A 17522-nucleotide genomic window follows, 5' to 3' on the forward strand; every position below is an offset into this window, starting at 1 on the left:
TGTGTGGGGTAAACGGTGGGGCCACCCCCAGGCCCCGAGCCTGCAGCTACAGGGATCCATACTGGCTCCCCGCTCGCTCTGCCCTGCAGCTGGCTCTGCCCTTCCCAGAGGAGGGGCTGGTATACGACTACAGGCTGGATGATGCTGGCATCAGCAACTTGAATGAAGAGGAAGATGAAGATGAGGATGTCAAGCAGGTGATGGGGGTGCTCTTAGGGGGGGGATGGCTTTCCTCTTTGGGAAGAATTCCGCAGAGCCACAGGGAGGCCAGGGGTGACTGTTGGGCTCATTTTTCAGAAACAGAGGTTAAGGCTGAGCAGAATTCTATCCCCAGCTAGTCCAGGCAGAGCTGGGATCTGGAGTCCGGGGTCTCCGGACACCACCCTTCCCTCTCAGATGCACTGCTGCCTCTCTGCTAGTGCTTCTGAAAAGTGTCATTGGCCCAGGCAGGTTCCCTGAGGGTGGAAGACAAACTGCAGTGTCTCCATCCCTCCTGTCAGCTGGCAAGGGCTCTGTGTGCCTTCTCTCATCCTTGGGTCAAGGGACCAGAACTGCAGCCCAGGAGAAAGAGGGAAGCAGAGTTATATGTGAAACGATCATTGTCCAGAGACATGCTGGGTACAATTTTGTCTAATACATCGTCAGAAGTGTGTTCAGGGTGAGATGTGTTGATTTGAGTACAATGAGCTGTACCTCCACCGAGGGAGGGACAGAGCTGGCCCAGGGCTGTGGGCATAAGGGACTCACCTAGGCAGAGGTGGTAGAGATGGGAATGGGTGAGTGACATCTTAGTACCCAGGTGATGCCAGCACCCACAGTTTTGCCTCTGACTTGGTTTCTGGGGCGATGGCCCAGCCATAGTTTTTGCCTCTGGCCTGGTTTCTGGGGCGATTGCCCAGCAGTGGGGAGGATGGCCTGGGCTGCCCTGAGCCAGCCGTGATTGCAGGCCAGCTGGGTGAAATGGATGAACACGTCAACACCCTTCACCATGATGCCTGACACCAACTACTGCGACATCATCGTCCCCACCATGGACACCATTCGCATGTCCTACATACTTGAGATGCTCCTCACCAACCGCAAGCCTGTGAGTGCCGCCGCCACACCTACCACACCCCACGTCGGAAGCCCAGCTCCTTGCTGCATGCCGGGCCTGAGCCAACACTTTCCCAGGTGCTGTGCATCGGACCCACGGGCACGGGCAAGACCCTCACCATCTCTGACAAGCTCCTCAGGAACCTGCCCATGGAGTACATTAGCCACTTCCTCACCTTCTCAGCCCGCACCTCAGCCAACCAGACGCAGGACCTCATCGACAGCAAGCTGGACAAGAGGCAGGTCCCCTCTGGGTCCCCCTCTGGGCTCGACTGGTGGCAGTCTCACTTCCCAGCAAATGCCCCCCAGAGGGGGTATCCATCCTTATAGACTGCTTCTGCATGTTTCTTCCCCATAATTATGGGGGTCTTGCCATGAGCTGGTCACCTAGGCAGGCTAGGGAGATTTGCCCCATGAAAGCCCTACCTCAGGGAGCCAGATGGGAGGCCCCAGGACTGCAAGTTGTTATTTCAACTATCCACCACTGCTGGATTCTTGGGGTGATCGGGGCCCTGGGTGCTGGGTTCACAAGGCCACCCTCCCCACCCTTCCCCTACTGTAGGCGTAAGGGAGTGTTTGGGCCACCCCTGGGGCGCAATTTCATCTTCTTTATTGATGACCTGAATATGCCAGCTCTGGAGACATACGGGGCCCAGCCGCCTATCGAGCTGCTTCGCCAGTGGATGGACCACGGCGGTTGGTATGACCGCAAGATTATCGGTGCGTGCAGGGCAGGGTTTTGGGACAGGAGCAATTCTAAGGGGGCAGGGAGTGGGCTTGGGGCTTCAGGGCTTTTATGAGATCCCCAGAAATGCTTTGACTTTTTTTCAAATCAAATCAAAGGGGAGCTGAATTTTCTGGGCCTAGAAACAGCTCAGTGTATCATGTCCTCTCTTGCGTTTTGCTTCATGGTTGATATAGCAATGACATATTTGCTTAGGTGGGGCGGTCCCCAGGGCTCCCACATTCACTTAGAGTGATACTTAGCGTACCACTCACCTCTTTGTTCTAAGTTACAGGTCCCCCCTTTTATTTGGGGGGTTACACCCGGCGGTGCTCAGGGGTTACTCTTAGCTCTACACTCAAATCACTCCTGGCAGGCACGGGGGATCATATAGGATGCTGTGATTTAAACCTGGGTCCGTCCTGTGCTGGCCGCTTGCAAGGCAAACGCCCTATCACTGTACTATCTATCTCTCCAGCCCTACAGGTTCCTTTTTTATGGAGGAGGAGATTCATGGATACAAATATAGGTTGCTCCCGGGAGTTCTAAATATAGGACCAGAGCATTCTGTGGTCCCTGAACACTGCTGGGATGACCCAGAGCACTGACAAATGTGACCCCCTCCAAATCAAAATAAAAATAAGTGCCTAAGGGCTTCTCTGTAAGTCATAAAACAGTATTGGACATGGCCGCCCATCAACTTCATTCGCTCATTCCAGGTAACTTCAAGAACTTGGTAGACATCAACTTTGTGTGTGCCATGGGCCCCCCGGGTGGCGGCAGGAACCCCATCACCCCGCGACTCACGCGTCACTTCAACTACCTGTCCTTCACTGAGATGGAGGACGTCAGCAAGATGCGCATCTTCTCCACCATCCTCAACAGCTGGATGAGTGAGCACTGGGCAGGGACAAGAGAGGCTGGGATGAAGGCATGAACCCTGACCCCTGCAGGCAGCAGGTCAGAGGCCATGAAGGGTGAGGGACCTCCTTCCTCACCTGTGGCCATTCATGAATGCCAGTTTCTCCATCTCTAAAGTGGGTGATTATATCAGTGCCCACCAGCCAGAGTTGTGGGACCCCTGTGCAGACCATCTCGGGTGGAATCTGGCCACACTCGCTTAGGTTGTGGGGGAAACCCATAGCTTCTGTCAACTAGAAAAAGTCACAAGATGAATGGGCCTTGTGGAGTGAGAGAGGACACCTCCCCTCCCACCTAACTCATATATGACCTTGGCACACACCACTTGGAGCTTGCCAGCGGGGTGGGAGGGTTCTGGTAGTGGATGAAGGGTGCCAGGCCTTTCTCCCTCTGTCCTACCTTGCCCTCCTACTGAGGGTTTTTGCCTTTAACTTTCTTACATGACTAGCTGGGGCCACATTGCTTTGAGAGGCAGGGGTAGGTGCAGTTGGTTTGCAACTGTCTCCTGGGCACCCAGCTGGGCACAGCAGGCCATGGTGGGTGGCGGGAACTGCCTAACTCTGAGCCCCTCTGTTTCTCCCCAACCCTACAGGTGGACACCTTGGAGAAAAGAGTTACCGGGAGCCTGTGCGTAAGTGTGGGCCAGGGAGGACTGGGGACAAGGTACTGGTTCTAGAGTGAGCCCTGGCTCCAGCTGGGTGTGTGGCTTGGATTGGATGCCTAGGATCACAGTAAACCACCCTCAGACTCCTCACTAGGCCTTTGGTAGGGTACCACTTGCTTTTATAGGCAATTTCCCCACCCTTCGATCAGGCTTAGTGTCCAACTCGCAATAGAAGCAAAGCAAATGCACATTGAGTGACTGAATAAAACAAACACAAAAGCATTGAATGAATGAATAAAAGATAAAAGCATCCAGCAAGTCCCTGTTTGATAACTAGTCTCATGCAGGGGTTTCTGTGAGACTTCTGTCCCCTCTTCATTCTTATGTCCCACCTCCTGAGGTGACTCCTTTTGTCCCCACATGGTTCTTTGTGGGCACCCACCCCTGTGGCTGTCTTTTCTCCTGTACCAGGGATGAACTTCCCTACCCCTAGCCCTGTGGTCTGACCCAAGATGTGCCCCCTCTGCCCAACCCCTCCAGTATTCCCCTCTCCATGGGGCCTTCCCTTCAGCATGCAAGCCCCACAATCCAGAAGATCAAAGAGACAACTCAAGGGTGAGGGCCTGGCATTTGCCCAGACCAGGTTCGATCCCCACCTGGCACCACATGGCATCCATGAATCATTGGATTGAGCCCCAAGGTCATGGCTGAGGTCCAGGCCTCCCCCATACCATCCACCATCAAGTGCTCCTGGAACCCATGCAGACTCCTGCCCACCTCAGCATGATTCTAGCTGGCAGGTTTGGATTTGGGACAGTCCCATGAACAATGCACTAAGGCCCCAGCTAGCACTGACTATCTACTTCCACCCCAGGAGTGACCTCAAGTCCATGGATATATCTCAGTGCCCCAGACAGGTGATGTTAGTTGTTAGAGCATAAAAGGAGGAGCCCTTAGGAGACATCCCTCAGTCCATAGTGGGAGGCACTAGGAGAGGTTTGAGGGGAGGGGTCAGGGTAGAACCCCACAGGCTGAAGGTCTGTGGCCGGAGCATAGCTGTGGGGGGCATGGAGACAGGGAGCTGTGGGGAAGGTACAGGGAGCTGATGCCAGTGACACCCATGCCCTGTCCCCACAGCTGGGGCCCCCACCATCGCCCACTTGGCGAATCCACTTGTGGATGCCACCATCATGGTCTACTCCACCATCATCTCCCAGCTGCTGCCTACTCCGGCCAAGTCCCACTACACTTTCAACCTCCGCGACCTTTCCAAGGTGTTCCAGGGCATGCTCATGGCTGACCCAGCCAAGGTGGAGGTGAGCTCAGCCGGGCACCTGCCACTCATCCCCCATGACCAGATATCCCTCAGCCTTGATCAGAACTGGAGACAGCTCAGCCATGCCCCCAAAACCCTGCTTCCATGAGGGGAGCCCTGCCTTGCCGGTTACTTCCACATCTAGAACAGAGGCTGTTATGGGGGTCCTACAAGAGTGGCAGCCAGGGAAGAGGGAGCAGAGGACTCCTGTTTCTGAGGAGATTTGGGGGGAGAGCAAATGGGATTTCAGGAACCAAAGATCCCCCATGTGGAAGAACAGGAATGGTCACAGGAGTGGGATGCCCAGTGTCCTAGACAGTTGGGAAGCTGGTGGGTCACAGGGTCCAAGAGTGACAGGAATGTGGGGGAGGCACGAGGGTTTCTTTGGAAGGAGATGAGTGTGTGGGTGCCAGGTGCCCAAGGGGAAAGGGGTGGATAGGCAGAGCCTTGAAGCTTTGTCTAAGGTGTAGGTCCCATGGCCACATGGCACGCTGAGCACAGGACGTTCTGGCGGTACCTTGGTGGGGCCTAGTAGGCAGCTCCTGGCTGGGGGACTTCTCAGCTGATGCGGGGCCCTGCAGGACAAGGTGCAGCTGCTGCGACTGTGGTACCACGAATCCTGCCGCGTGTTCCGTGACCGCCTGGTGGACGACGAGGACCGCAGCTGGTTTGACAAGCTACTGGAATCCTGCATGGAACGATGGAATGTGACCTTCCAGGAGGTTTGCCCCTTCCAGCCCATCCTCTATGGGGACTTCATGTCTCCAGGCGCCGACATCAAGACCTACGAGCTCATCACTGATGAGAAGAAGGTGAAGGAGTGTCATGCGCTCTTCCTTGCTGGGATTCCCTCCCTCCGCCCCCACCTTGGAAGCCTTGGAAGCCACCAACAGCCCAGCCTGCTCAGATGAGGCTCAAGACACTGTTGGGTGGGGGCAGAGCGATAGCACAGTGGTAGAGCATTTGCCTTGCATGCGGCTGACCCAGGACGGACCCAGATTCTGTCCCGGGATCCCATATGGTCCCCAAGTCTTCCAGGAGCAATTTCTGAGTCAGGAGTAACCCCTGAACACCACTGGGCATGGCCCCTCAAAAACAAACAAAATACTAAAAAAGACACTGTCAGAAGGCATTGACCTCTAGGTGCCCATTCCCTGGCCTGGCCTATTGCTGAGAAACATCCTGTGGTGAATAGATGGCACTAGAGAGATGGGGATATATCCCAGAGGGGACCACAGGGCTGGGGACTTTATATTCTAGAGCACGCCCCAATCAAAGGCCTCAAAGAGTGTCTGTCCCCACCTCCAGATATCCTCACACGCTAATTCCCAGATCTACTCTCAGGGAGGCACTAGGGCTGCATATCTGGACCCTGGGCCCTTGTTTAGGAAGACCTGGCTTCCTGGGGCCCAGAACCCACCAGAGACCCCTATGAGCAAAGGGTTAGTCCTGGGGTGTGAGAACTGAGAGACCACCCCCTTTGTCTTCCTCCTGCCCCCCCCCACCTGCCCCCAGATGATGCAGGTGATTGAGGAGTATATCGAGGACTACAACCAGATCAACACGGCCAAGCTGAAGCTGGTGCTTTTCATGGATGCCATGAGCCACGTGTGCCGTATCAGCCGCACGCTGCGCCAGGCCCTGGGCAACGCGCTGCTGCTGGGCGTGGGGGGCAGTGGCCGTAGCTCCCTCACCCGGCTTGCTTCACACATGTGAGACCCATGCAGACAAGGCAGGGGGTGGGCAGGCGGTCAGGTCCCCCACCTCCTTCCTCTAGGGTGGGCATCCCTCAGCTCCTGGGTTTCTAGAAGAGCAGGGCCTGGATCCTGCCTAGACCCGAGGAGAAGCCGCAGCTTTCTGTGATGCTGAGGACATGGGTGTTGTTGCAGGCAACCAGGCGGAATTTTTATTTTATTTTATTTTATTTTATTGGTATTTTTGGGTCACACTTGGCATTGCTTAGGGCTTATTCCTGGCTCTGTGCTCAGAAGTCACTCCTGGCAGGCACAGGGTACTATATGAGATGCTGGGAATCAAACCAGAGTCCATCCAGGATTGGCCGAGTGTAAGGCAAATGCCCTACTGATGTGCTATAGCTCCAGCCCCACCAGGAGGGATTTTCAGAAGAGACAGATTGGGGGTTACTTTCAGGATCAGAGTGAGGAGAGGAGCCTGGAGGGATAGTACAGGGGGTAAGGATATTTCCCTATCACAAAGCCAACCAGAGTTTGATCCCAAGCACCCCATCTTATCCCCTGAACCCCACCAGAAATGACCCCTGAGAACTACAGAATATGCAAACCAGCATTAAGATAGTTCAGGGGTTGGGCCCGGAGAGATAGCAGAGCGGTGTTTGCCTTGCAAGCAGCCGATCCAGGACCAAAGGTGGTTGGTTCGAATCCCGGTGTCTCATGTGGTCCCCCATGCCTGCCAGGAGTTATTTCTGAGCAGACAGCCAGGAGTAACCCCTGAGCACCGCCGAGTGTGGCCCAAAAACCAAAAAAAAAAAGATAGTTCAGGGGTTGGGGCCGGAGAGATAGCATGGAGTTAAGGCATTTTCCTTTCATACAGAAGGACGGTGGTTGTAATCCCGGCTTCCCATATAGTCCCCTGTGCCTGCCAGGGGCAACTTCTGAGCATAGAGCCAGGAGTAACCCCTGAGTGCTGCTGGGTATGACCAAAAACAAAAACAAAAACAAAACAAAACAAAAAAGATAGTTTAGGGGTTAAGGCACTTGCTTTGCACTTGGCCAATCCAGGATTGATCTCTGGAATTACATATGGTTCCCTAGTAGTGATCTTCCATACACACCCCCACGTACAAATTAGAATTGGAGCTGGGAGAATGGGGAATGGAAGGGAAATGAATTCCAGGCAAAGATAATAAAGAGCTTGAGCAAAGGGCTGGAGGCATGAGAGTAAGAGGGTCACTCAGGAGGTGATTAAGAGGCCAGACAGTAGGGGGCTTGGGAGTGGGGTTGGTGGGATATCTCCAGCCCCTCCCAAACCCCGTCTGCAGGGCCGAGTATGAGTGCTTCCAGATCGAACTCTCCAAGAACTACGGCATGACCGAGTGGCGTGAAGACGTCAAGAAGGTCTTGCTCAAGGCTGGCCTGCAAAACCTGTCCATCACTTTCCTGTTCTTAGACACCCAGGTGCTCCCCCCCAACCACACGCAGCAAGCAGGGCTGGGTGGGGGCACCTCGGCTTTGTGTCCAGCATTGTCATCCATGAGAGGCACCTCCAGCACTACTCAGTTGCTCCCTGTGTGTCCTCCTTAGATCAAAAATGAATCCTTCCTGGAGGACATCAACAATGTCCTCAACTCAGGAGACATCCCCAATCTCTACTCCTTCGATGAGCAGGACCAAATTGTCACCACCATGAGGCCTATCATTCAGGAGCAGGGCCTGCAGCCCACCAAGGCCAACCTTATGGCTGCTTACACCAGCCGCGTGCGCAGCAACATCCACATGGTATTGTGCATGAGGTAGTTTCTGCCACCGGGACACCAGGGCAGGGAACAATGGACCTGGCCATTCTCCCAGGGGCTCCAGGAGAATGGGATCCGTGCCCTCTTGCTGTGGAAGGGCTCCGGACCCTGGCACCCAGGGGAGGCAGTCAGGGTCTCAGTTTCATTCGGTCCCCTGCCCACCAGCCCCATTGGAGAGATCTTTCGAGCCCGTCTACGGCAGTTTCCCTCCTTGGTCAACTGCTGTACCATCGACTGGTTTAACGAGTGGCCGGCGGAGGCTTTGGAGTCCGTGGCATCCATGTCCCTGCATGAGATCATAGAGCTGGAGACCAACACCGAGCTAATTAAAGGAATGGTAGGTGCTGGGTCAGGAGCAAGCCCTGAGCAGGGGAAAGGTTTGGGCTTGGGGGGGGGAGGGTCACTGAGACCTGGCTGATTGTCCCACAGCCTCCTTGCAATAGAGTTTTTGGGCAACCACACCTTCCCTCGGCTTCATTTTCTCTATCTGCATCGTGGACGTGGCTCTGAATTGTCATGTTGGCACAGCAACTGGACACACTGTTACAGCCACTGTTTTTTCTTTCTTTTTTTTTAAAATATTTTATTATTTATTTGGGTTTTTGGGTCACACCCTGCAACACTCAGGGATTACTCCTGGCTCTGCACTCAGAAGTCACTCCTGGCAGGCTTGGGGGACAATATGTGATGCCAGGGATGGAATCTGGGTCTGTCCTGGGTTGGCCGTATGCAAGACAAACACCCTACCACTGTGCTATTGCTCCTGCCCCTGTTTTTTCTGTTCAAGAAGACTGGTGAAACCCAAGGCCACAGAGGGATGGGCTGGACTCCCTGGTTTGGCCTGAGAGAATAATGGTCAATCTCTGGGGTCCAAGAACTATAGGTCCCAGCTGGTTCAAAGCCTTGGATCCTCACTTTCAGTTTCTTAGGGGCTCATGGCCAGGACATCGGAGCAGAGAGCTGGGAGGCAATGGGCCACATTCAAAGCCCATTCTGGTGCTCTGTGGGCTTACCCTGACTTGCAGAGCCGAGCTCTGGACCTGGAGAGGGCATAAGGACTGCAGGACAGGGGCTTCTGCCTCGGGACCAGGCTGGAGCAGCTTCGAGGGTGCCCCAGTATCTCTGCCTTGGCTCTCTGCCCCCAGACTCAGGTTTGTGTGTTCATCCACCAATCAGTGGCCAAGAAATGTAGTGTGTACTTGGCTGAACTGGCCCGCCACAACTATGTGACCCCCAAGAGCTACCTGGAGCTGCTGAATATTTTCTCGGTCCTCATTGGGCAAAAGAAACAAGAGCTGAAAACTGCCGTGCACCGCATGAAGAGTGGCCTGGACAAGGTGGGCCCTGGTTCACCAACTCATTCCCAACTTTATTCCCAACCCAGGTCAGACCAGTCTTGCAAATAACATCACAGAGTTTAAGCGGGTGGCCTCCTCTCTCGCCCAGAGAGTCAGGGACAAGGCCAGGAACAGGTTACCTGCAGGTGTTCAGGGGACAGTTCTCTTCCCAGGGACATACTAGGCAATCCAAGGACCAGGGGAGCCTCCCAATTCCGCATGAAGTATTGAGACCCTGCAGGTCCTTTCCCCGGTCCCCTGCTTGTCAGCCTCTCACTCTTTCTAGTTCCCATCACACCCCACCTCCTCTCTGCTCCCCTACCCTCCAGTTGCTTCGCACTGCTGAAGATGTGGCCAAGATGCAGGAGGAGCTGGAGATCATGCGTCCCCTGCTGGAAGAAGCTGCCAAGGACACCATGCTCACCATGGACCAGATCAGGGTGGGACTTGTCACTGCTCTGTGACTAGGACCTGGAGAGGCTGGAAATTCCTCTCCAGGCAACCACTGAATGGACCTGCAGGCCACGTAGCCCCTTCGGGTCTAGTCTCTTCATTCTGTGGGCATTTGTTTATTCAAATGTTTGATCAGAGCCTGCATGGTACCAGCCACTGCCCTTAGCAGGGGACACAAGGGAGGTCGGGACCAGACTCCAAACTTCTCATCATAGTGTGGACCAAGTTCAGGGATCATACTGAGTTCTCTTGAGACCTTCTGGCACTTGGGCCTCGCATTCTAGACTAATCCTCATGGCAGATGTAAAGAAAGACAGTGGGCTAGTGAAAGCTTCTTGATAGGAGTGGCTTTTCCGTTCTGCAAAGTTAGGGTGCTGGAACTTTCCCCAGGGGGGGGGAAAAAGCGTCCAGTGGGCTTATAATCCTGCTGTGGGACAGTGATGAGGCCCACAAGGGGGCCCTCAGGTTGTAGAGGGGGTTCTTAGCATCCCCCAGATATCCATGACTTAGGAGAGTCATTGGAGATTGAAACATCCCTACCCTCATTTACTTCCAGCTCAGGGAACTGAGCTGTAAAGAAGGGAAGGGGAAGGAGAGCATGCCCTCACCTAGCATCAGCCATCAACAGTGTCCTATGTACCTCTGGTCCCCAGGATGATACAGCCCTTGCTGAGGAGACCCGAAAATCAGTGCAGGCAGAGGAGAACAAGGCTAATCTGAAGGCCAAGAAGGCTCAGGCTATCGCCGACGATGCCCAGAAGGATCTGGATGAGGCACTGCCCGCCCTGGACGCAGCCCTGGCCAGTCTTCGAAACCTCAACAAGAATGATGTGACTGAGGTAGGCAGCCAGAAAGACCCCAGACTCTCCCTTACACCTCTTCTGGAGCCTCATGGCCCCCCAGCTTTCCCTTCTTGGGAAGGTGCTGAGTGGGGAAGACAGTCCTAGGATCATGTGCCCTTAACTCCTCTGCCAGCCCCTCAGGTCTAGGGGCTCTGCAGTACAATCTAAGGCTTGTGGGTACATGGGGAACAGCAAAGACTGCCCTCAAAAGGTCTTGGGAGTGCCTTTGGCATCTGAGAGGAAGAGTGTGGTCACTAGGGCCCCTGCTGAGATGATGTCCATAGAGACCTGAACCTCCCTGCACTTACTCTTGGCCCCCAGGTGCGTGCCATGCAGCGGCCACCTCCAGGTGTGAAGCTGGTCATTGAAGCCATGTGCATCATGAAAGGCATTAAACCCAAGAAAATTGCGGGGGAGAAGCCGGGCACAAAGGTGGACGACTACTGGGAGCCTGGAAAGGGGCTACTGCAGGATCCGGGCCGCTTCCTCGAGAGCCTATTCAAGTTTGACAAGGTGAGGACCAGGGAGGCGGGGACCCTGCCCCACTGCAGTGCCAGTTACTGCCCCATCTTCCACCACCCACCATACTCGCAGGCCCATGACTGACCCTGAGGGATTCTACAGAGAGGGATGAGAGGCCGCCACAGCTGCTGAGGTTGTAGGAGTTCAGGGCCACGCAGGCACCGTGCCCATGGCTTATAGCCCATGGTCACTTCTAGACCCTGTGGCCTCTTTTCCCTTCTGAAAAAGGTGTCTCTGCCTGCTTACCTGTTTGGAGCTTTCTTGGAGGCCTGCTTCCTTTTATTTTGTGTTGTTACTGTTTGTTTTTGTTTTGAGGCCACACCCAGGGATGCTCAGGAGTTACTCCTGGCTCTTCGAAGGCTCGGGGGACCATATCGGATGCTGGGAACCAAACCCAGATCCATACATGTCGTGTGTAAGGCAAACACCTTATCACTGTGCTATCTCTCTGGCCCCAAGGTCTGCTTCCTTTTTAGATCAGATCCTCTTTTGTTCAGAAACTGGCCAGGGGACAGGTGTCTGTCACAATTGGGACGCCTCATCCCCCATCTTGTAACTATTAGAGATCTTGGCCTCAACCTCATCAATATGAGTTTCCCTAGCCCCATCATAGGCTGATTATGCCCCACAGCAGTACTTGAGTGTTTCAGGGTCCCAACTCAGACCTCTGGGAGCTCTTGGTCAAAGTAGATGCTGGCTTTGCAGTGTGATTAATCCCCTGCGGTTGGGGTGAGCTCTGGAGGGGGGTCACCCTGGAGCATTAGATTGGGTGGGCCTCAGAACCACTGTTTGCAAACCACTGTTTGCCTCTGGAGTCAGTCACCATCAGCATTGCCTGTTTGCTGTCAGACCTCGAAGCTGAGCTACTGGGGCAGAGAGGTTCTCTAGCAGGCTTGGGGAACAGAGATTCCTCTACTAGCCAGCCTTTCCTCAGAGGAGGGAGAGACAGCATGAGGATGTCTCTCAAATGTCCCCCATCCTTCCTGAAGCCCTTGATTTTCCTCCCTAGGACAATATAGGGGAAGCAGTGATCAAAGCCATCCAGCCATACATTGACAACGAGGAGTTCCAGCCAGCCGCCATCGCCAAGGTGTCTAAAGCCTGCACGTCCATCTGCCAGTGGGTGCGCGCCATGCACAAGTACCATTTTGTGGCCAAGGCTGTGGAGCCCAAGCGGGTGAGGCCTGGGAGCAGCTGGAGAGTCCCAAACTCTCTGGGACGTGGGGGAAAGGGGTCCTTGGTAAACCAGCTGACCCTGTGCCCTCTGGCTGCAGCAAGCCCTGTCAGAAGCCCAGGATGACCTGGAAGTGACACAGAAGATCCTGGAGGAAGCCAAGATGCGCCTGCAAGAGGTGGAAGGTGGCATCTCCACGCTGCAGGCCAAGTACCGCGAATGCATCACCAAGAAGGAGGAGCTGGAGCTCAAATGCGAGCAGTGCGAGCAGCGGCTGAGACGGTCCGACAAGGTGCATGCCCCTGTGGAAATGTGTCACGAGGAGTTTGGGTGGTGGCATGGGGGTCCTGCTGGTGGTTCTCTCCACTTCCTCGGAGCCTCAGGGGTTTCCTGGGCAGGCACAGCCTCCCTGTGTTTCCCACCATCTCTACCCTACTCTGGGTTGCCTTGACAGCTTATCAATGGCCTGTCAGATGAGAAGGTGCGCTGGAAAGAGACTGTGGAGAACCTGGAGGACATGCTGAACAACATTATTGGCAATGTGCTGGTGGCTTCTGGCTTCGTGGCTTACCTGGGCCCCTTCACGGTAAGAGGCAGCAGTTTCTGCCTTGCAAGAGGCAGCCTATGGGCAGCACTGCACCCACCAGGCACCACCCCTGGGCTAGGCAATGTTCCAGACACAGGGACATCATCAGCACAGCCCCCAAATCTACCCTGACACCCCTCACCACCCAGTGAGACAGGAGCACCTCATCGAGATGGAAACACATGCAACAGCGATTGCTGTGTGCTGCATCTCTGCCTCACAGTGGCAAATGCTCTTCATCACCCTCTGTACAGAACACAGAAGCCAAGGAAGTGACTCAAAGTGGCATCAAAAGGACTGGGGAGACAGGATAGTGGTTAGGGTGTTATGTTTCCTTGAACGTGGCCAACTGTGATTCGATCCTTGGAACCATGTATGGTTCCCTGAGCATTGCTGGGTATAAACCTGGAGCCCCCCAATCTCTGCCCCGAGCATCACCAGGTTGTCCCCTGCCATCACAGGGCACAAACCACTTGGGAAACCTACTGCCAAAATAAACATGAAAGGGGCCCGAAGAGATAGCACAGCGGCGTTTGCCTTGCAAGCTTCCGATCCAGGACCAAAGGTGGTTGGTTCGAATCCTGGTGTCCCATATGGTCCCCCGTGCCTGCCAGGAGCTATTTCTGAGCAGACAGCCAGGAGTAACCCCTGATCACCGCCGGGTGTGACCCAAAAACCAAAAAAATAAAATAAAATAAAATAAACATGAAGGGTCCAGAGAGATAGCACAGTGGTGGGGTGTTTGCCTTGTACTTGGTTGACCAGGACAGACTTGGGTTCAATTCCCGGCATCCCATATAGTCCCACAAGTCTTTCAGGAGCGATTTCTGAAGACAGAGCCAGGAGTAACCCCTGAGTGCTACTGAGTGTGACCCAAAAACCAAAAATAAATAAATAAACATGGGGCCGGGCGGTGGCGCTGGAGGTAAGGTGCCTGCCTTGCCTGCGCTAGCCTAGGACGGACCGCGGTTCGATCCCCCGGCGTCCCATATGGTCCCCCAAGAAGCCAGGAGCAACTTCTGAGCACATAGCCAGGAGTAACCCCTGAGCGTCACAGGGTGTGGCCCAAAAACCAAAAATAAATAAATAAATAAACAAACAAACAAACATAAAAACTTAGCCACACAGCATGGAAGTATACAGATGCTGACTCCTTGGCATAGAGCCCTGGCCTCTGTGCACACTGCCAGGACATGGGGCCCAGGAGGAGCAGGTGGGGTGCATACTGAAAGGGTGACCCTGAGTTGAGTCTCTCTGCAGGGCGAGTACCGCACAGTGCTCTTTGAGAGCTGGGTCCAGAAGCTCAATACCTATGAGGTCCCTCACAGCACCGAGCCGACGCTGATTGGGACATTGGGGAACCCGGTGAAGATCCGCTCTTGGCAGGTGTGTACCCGGGGAGAGGCTGGGCCAGGCTGAGCTGCTGCCTCTTTGCTGGTCTGCCTTTGTAGGGCAAGGAAAGGGGAAGCCAAGAGAGATGCGGCAGAGGCTCTCGTGTTTGTGGGAGTGGGAGTAGCATCTAAAGTGAGGGTCCAAAAGGGTTCCCTGGAGTCAAGAGAAGGGTTCTGGAGTGCATACTTCACATGCAGGAGTTTGATTGATGTCACCACCTGGTTCTTTGAGCACTGGGCCAGGAGTATCTCCCAAGCACTATAGTGTGTGGCTGTACTTTCTCTGCCTCAGATTTCAGAAAGGTAATCTTGAGCTGGACTCTGAAGCAGCTGGCCCAGGGTGTACCCAGAGAATAGGCAAGCTGAGGGGGCTGGGGAGGCTGAGGCAAGGGAAAAGGAAGCCCCACAAAGGGTGTGATTACCAGAGCTGGAGAAACAGGGTCCTGATATCGGGGGTCCTTCCTGATACTTGTTGCCTAGCCCCTGTCCCCTACTTCCGAGGGGATGCAGGAATGAGCAAGGAGAAGGAGGAGGAGGAGCAAGGAGTGTGGGTACCCAGGGTTGTGGGTAGCTGACACTCCAGCCCAGCCCAGCACACCTGGTGCCCCCCAGATCGCCGGCCTCCCCAATGACACCCTGTCAGTGGAGAATGGGGTCATCAGCCAGTTCTCTCAACGCTGGACTCACTTCATTGACCCCCAGGGACAGGCCAACAAATGGATCAAGAACTTGGTAAGTCCCAGGACTGGAGAGATAGCACAGCGGTAAAGCATTTGCCTTGCACACAGCTGACCCAGGATGAACGGTGGTTCGATTCCTGGCATCCCATATGGTCCCCCGAGCCTGCCAGGAGTGATGTCTGAGCACAGAGCTAGGAGTAACCCCTGAGAGGGTTTCTCGAGCCTGCCAGGAGTGATTTCTGAGCACAGAGCCAGGAGTAACCCCTGAGCACCGCCGGGAGTGACCCAAAAATTAAAAAAACAAACAAAAAAGAGAACTTGGTAAGTACCATCTGCTGCTGCCTCAGCTCAGCCCTTTAAGCACTTGGGGAGCCCCTGCTAGGAGGCACTGAGCCTTGAGCTACTCTCAGCCCTACCTGCCCCCTCACCCACAGGAGAAGGACAGTGGGCTGGACGTATTCAAGATGAGTGACCGAGACTTCCTGCGCAGCTTGGAGAATGCCATCCGCTTTGGCAAGCCCTGCCTTCTGGAGAATGTGGGTGAGGAGCTGGACCCGGCCCTGGAGCCGGTGCTGCTCAAACAGGTGGGTCTGCAGGGGAGGGATTTGGGACTGCACTGGGGAGCCCCCTTCCCACCCTGCAGGGTTCTGGGTGGTGCCGGTCAAAGTTCAGTTCCTGGTGCCTCCTAAATGGTCGGGGTATAGGGGGCTGGAACGAGCCCAGCCATGGTGAAGTCCCCCACTCCTTCACAGACATACAAGCAGCAGGGAAACACCGTGATGAAACTGGGGGACACAGTGATCCCCTATCACGAGGACTTCAGACTCTACATCACCACCAAGCTGCCCAACCCACACTACACGCCTGAGGTCTTCACCAAGCTCACCCTCATCAACTTTACCCTGTCGCCCAGGTCAGCTCTGGGCCCATCAGGATCTGGGGGTCCTCTCCCCACTGGAGGACTTCTTCAGCTTCCCCATGTGGGTGCTCTGGCATTCCAGCTCTCCTCAATTTCCCATATTTGCCACCATTTCTTTGTGTTTGTTTGTGGGTCACACCCAGCGGCTTCCTTATGCCTCTGCACTTAGGTAACTCCTGGTGGGATTCTGGGGGGACCACATGGGGTTCTGGGTATTGAATCCAGGTCAGCTATGCACAAAGCAAGCACCTTCCTTGCTGTACTATCTTGCTGGCATATATTTGCCATCATTTCTCCCTAAGAACATCCAACCCATCCTGACCTGCCTCCCTTTGCCTCCCCTCACCTCCCCATGCCCACTCCATAACCAGCAATAAGTCCACTGAGTTTAGGTGCAGCCCCTTCAGCTCAGCCCTTTCCTGGCCCCACAGCTGTCCTGGAGCCCCCTGTTGGGACCACTCTGGTTCCCAACTCCCTGACTCCCACCTTTGCTCCTCTGAACCCCATTTGTGGCCTTTGTGGGCCACCTACCATCGCCCAGAGAGTCTGTCACTCTGCCAGGGTGTTGTACCTTCTATGTCTTTCCCAACCTGCTGTCAGTCCTGTCCCACCTCCTCATTCCCCTCAGAAGGAGTCTTCCAGAGATCTCAAAGTTCACACACACACACACACACACACAGTTGTGCAGCTCCACTGGCATCCCAGGCTGCCACCATGCTCTCCCTGAGAAGTGGGGTTGGGAATAATAATATTTAATATCTCTAAAGCCTGAGCCAAGCTGGTCTCTTGGGGAGATGGGGCCCCTGGAGCACAGACACAAGGCTGCTCCAGGTTCCACCAGAAATGACAGCATGAGGTCTCCTGCCCCTGTCAGTGGCCTGGAGGACCAGCTATTGGGCCAAGTGGTGGCTGAGGAGCGGCCTGACCTAGAGGAAGCCAAGAACCAGCTGATTGTGAGCAACGCCAAGATGCACCAGGAACTGAAGGACATTGAAGACCAGATCCTGTACCGGCTCAGCTCTTCGGAGGGCAACCCCGTGGACGATATGGAGCTTATCAAGGTGCTCGAAGCTTCCAAGGCAAAAGCTGCTGAGATCCAGGTGGGAATGTGTGGGCCCCTTTCTGCTCATCCCTGTCCCCTGACCTCCTCTGCCCTCATCCTCCCTTCTGCTCTTCATCAGCCTGTCCGGGTCTGACTACTCTGACTACTGTCCGGCCCACTCCTGCACCCCTTAGTCCAAGGTCAGGATTGCAGAGAAGACAGAGAAGGACATTGACCTCACGCGCATGGAGTACATCCCAGTGGCCGTCCGCACCCAGATTCTCTTCTTCTGCGTGTCTGACCTGGCCAACGTGGACCCCATGTACCAGTACTCCCTCGAGTGGTTTCTCAATATCTTCCTCTCAGGCATTGCTAGCTCAGAGAGGGCAGGTAAATCAGGCCCATCCCTGCCTGCCCCTGGCGC

The 17522-nt window shown here is 54.9% G+C and overlaps 1 protein-coding gene across 1 annotated transcript in view; it reads left to right on the forward strand.

Moving 5' to 3' along the window:
* Positions 1 to 17522, forward strand: part of DNAH1 (dynein axonemal heavy chain 1) — a 70634-nt gene that overhangs the window by 46231 nt on the left and 6881 nt on the right. Inside the window, 25 exon segments of the mRNA XM_049777712.1 lie at positions 90 to 197; positions 947 to 1087; positions 1174 to 1334; positions 1658 to 1815; positions 2539 to 2712; positions 3333 to 3371; positions 4482 to 4660; positions 5241 to 5471; positions 6175 to 6371; positions 7679 to 7814; positions 7941 to 8149; positions 8318 to 8489; positions 9298 to 9489; positions 9819 to 9929; positions 10596 to 10781; positions 11106 to 11297; positions 12316 to 12483; positions 12581 to 12772; positions 12935 to 13066; positions 14327 to 14452; positions 15070 to 15189; positions 15572 to 15721; positions 15890 to 16050; positions 16931 to 17156; positions 17293 to 17488. Of these exon segments, the coding sequence (XP_049633669.1) occupies positions 90 to 197; positions 947 to 1087; positions 1174 to 1334; positions 1658 to 1815; positions 2539 to 2712; positions 3333 to 3371; positions 4482 to 4660; positions 5241 to 5471; positions 6175 to 6371; positions 7679 to 7814; positions 7941 to 8149; positions 8318 to 8489; positions 9298 to 9489; positions 9819 to 9929; positions 10596 to 10781; positions 11106 to 11297; positions 12316 to 12483; positions 12581 to 12772; positions 12935 to 13066; positions 14327 to 14452; positions 15070 to 15189; positions 15572 to 15721; positions 15890 to 16050; positions 16931 to 17156; positions 17293 to 17488 (4057 nt within the window).

Source organism: Suncus etruscus, chromosome 7, assembly GCF_024139225.1.
Source record: "Suncus etruscus isolate mSunEtr1 chromosome 7, mSunEtr1.pri.cur, whole genome shotgun sequence".
NCBI lineage: Eukaryota > Metazoa > Chordata > Mammalia > Eulipotyphla > Soricidae > Suncus > Suncus etruscus.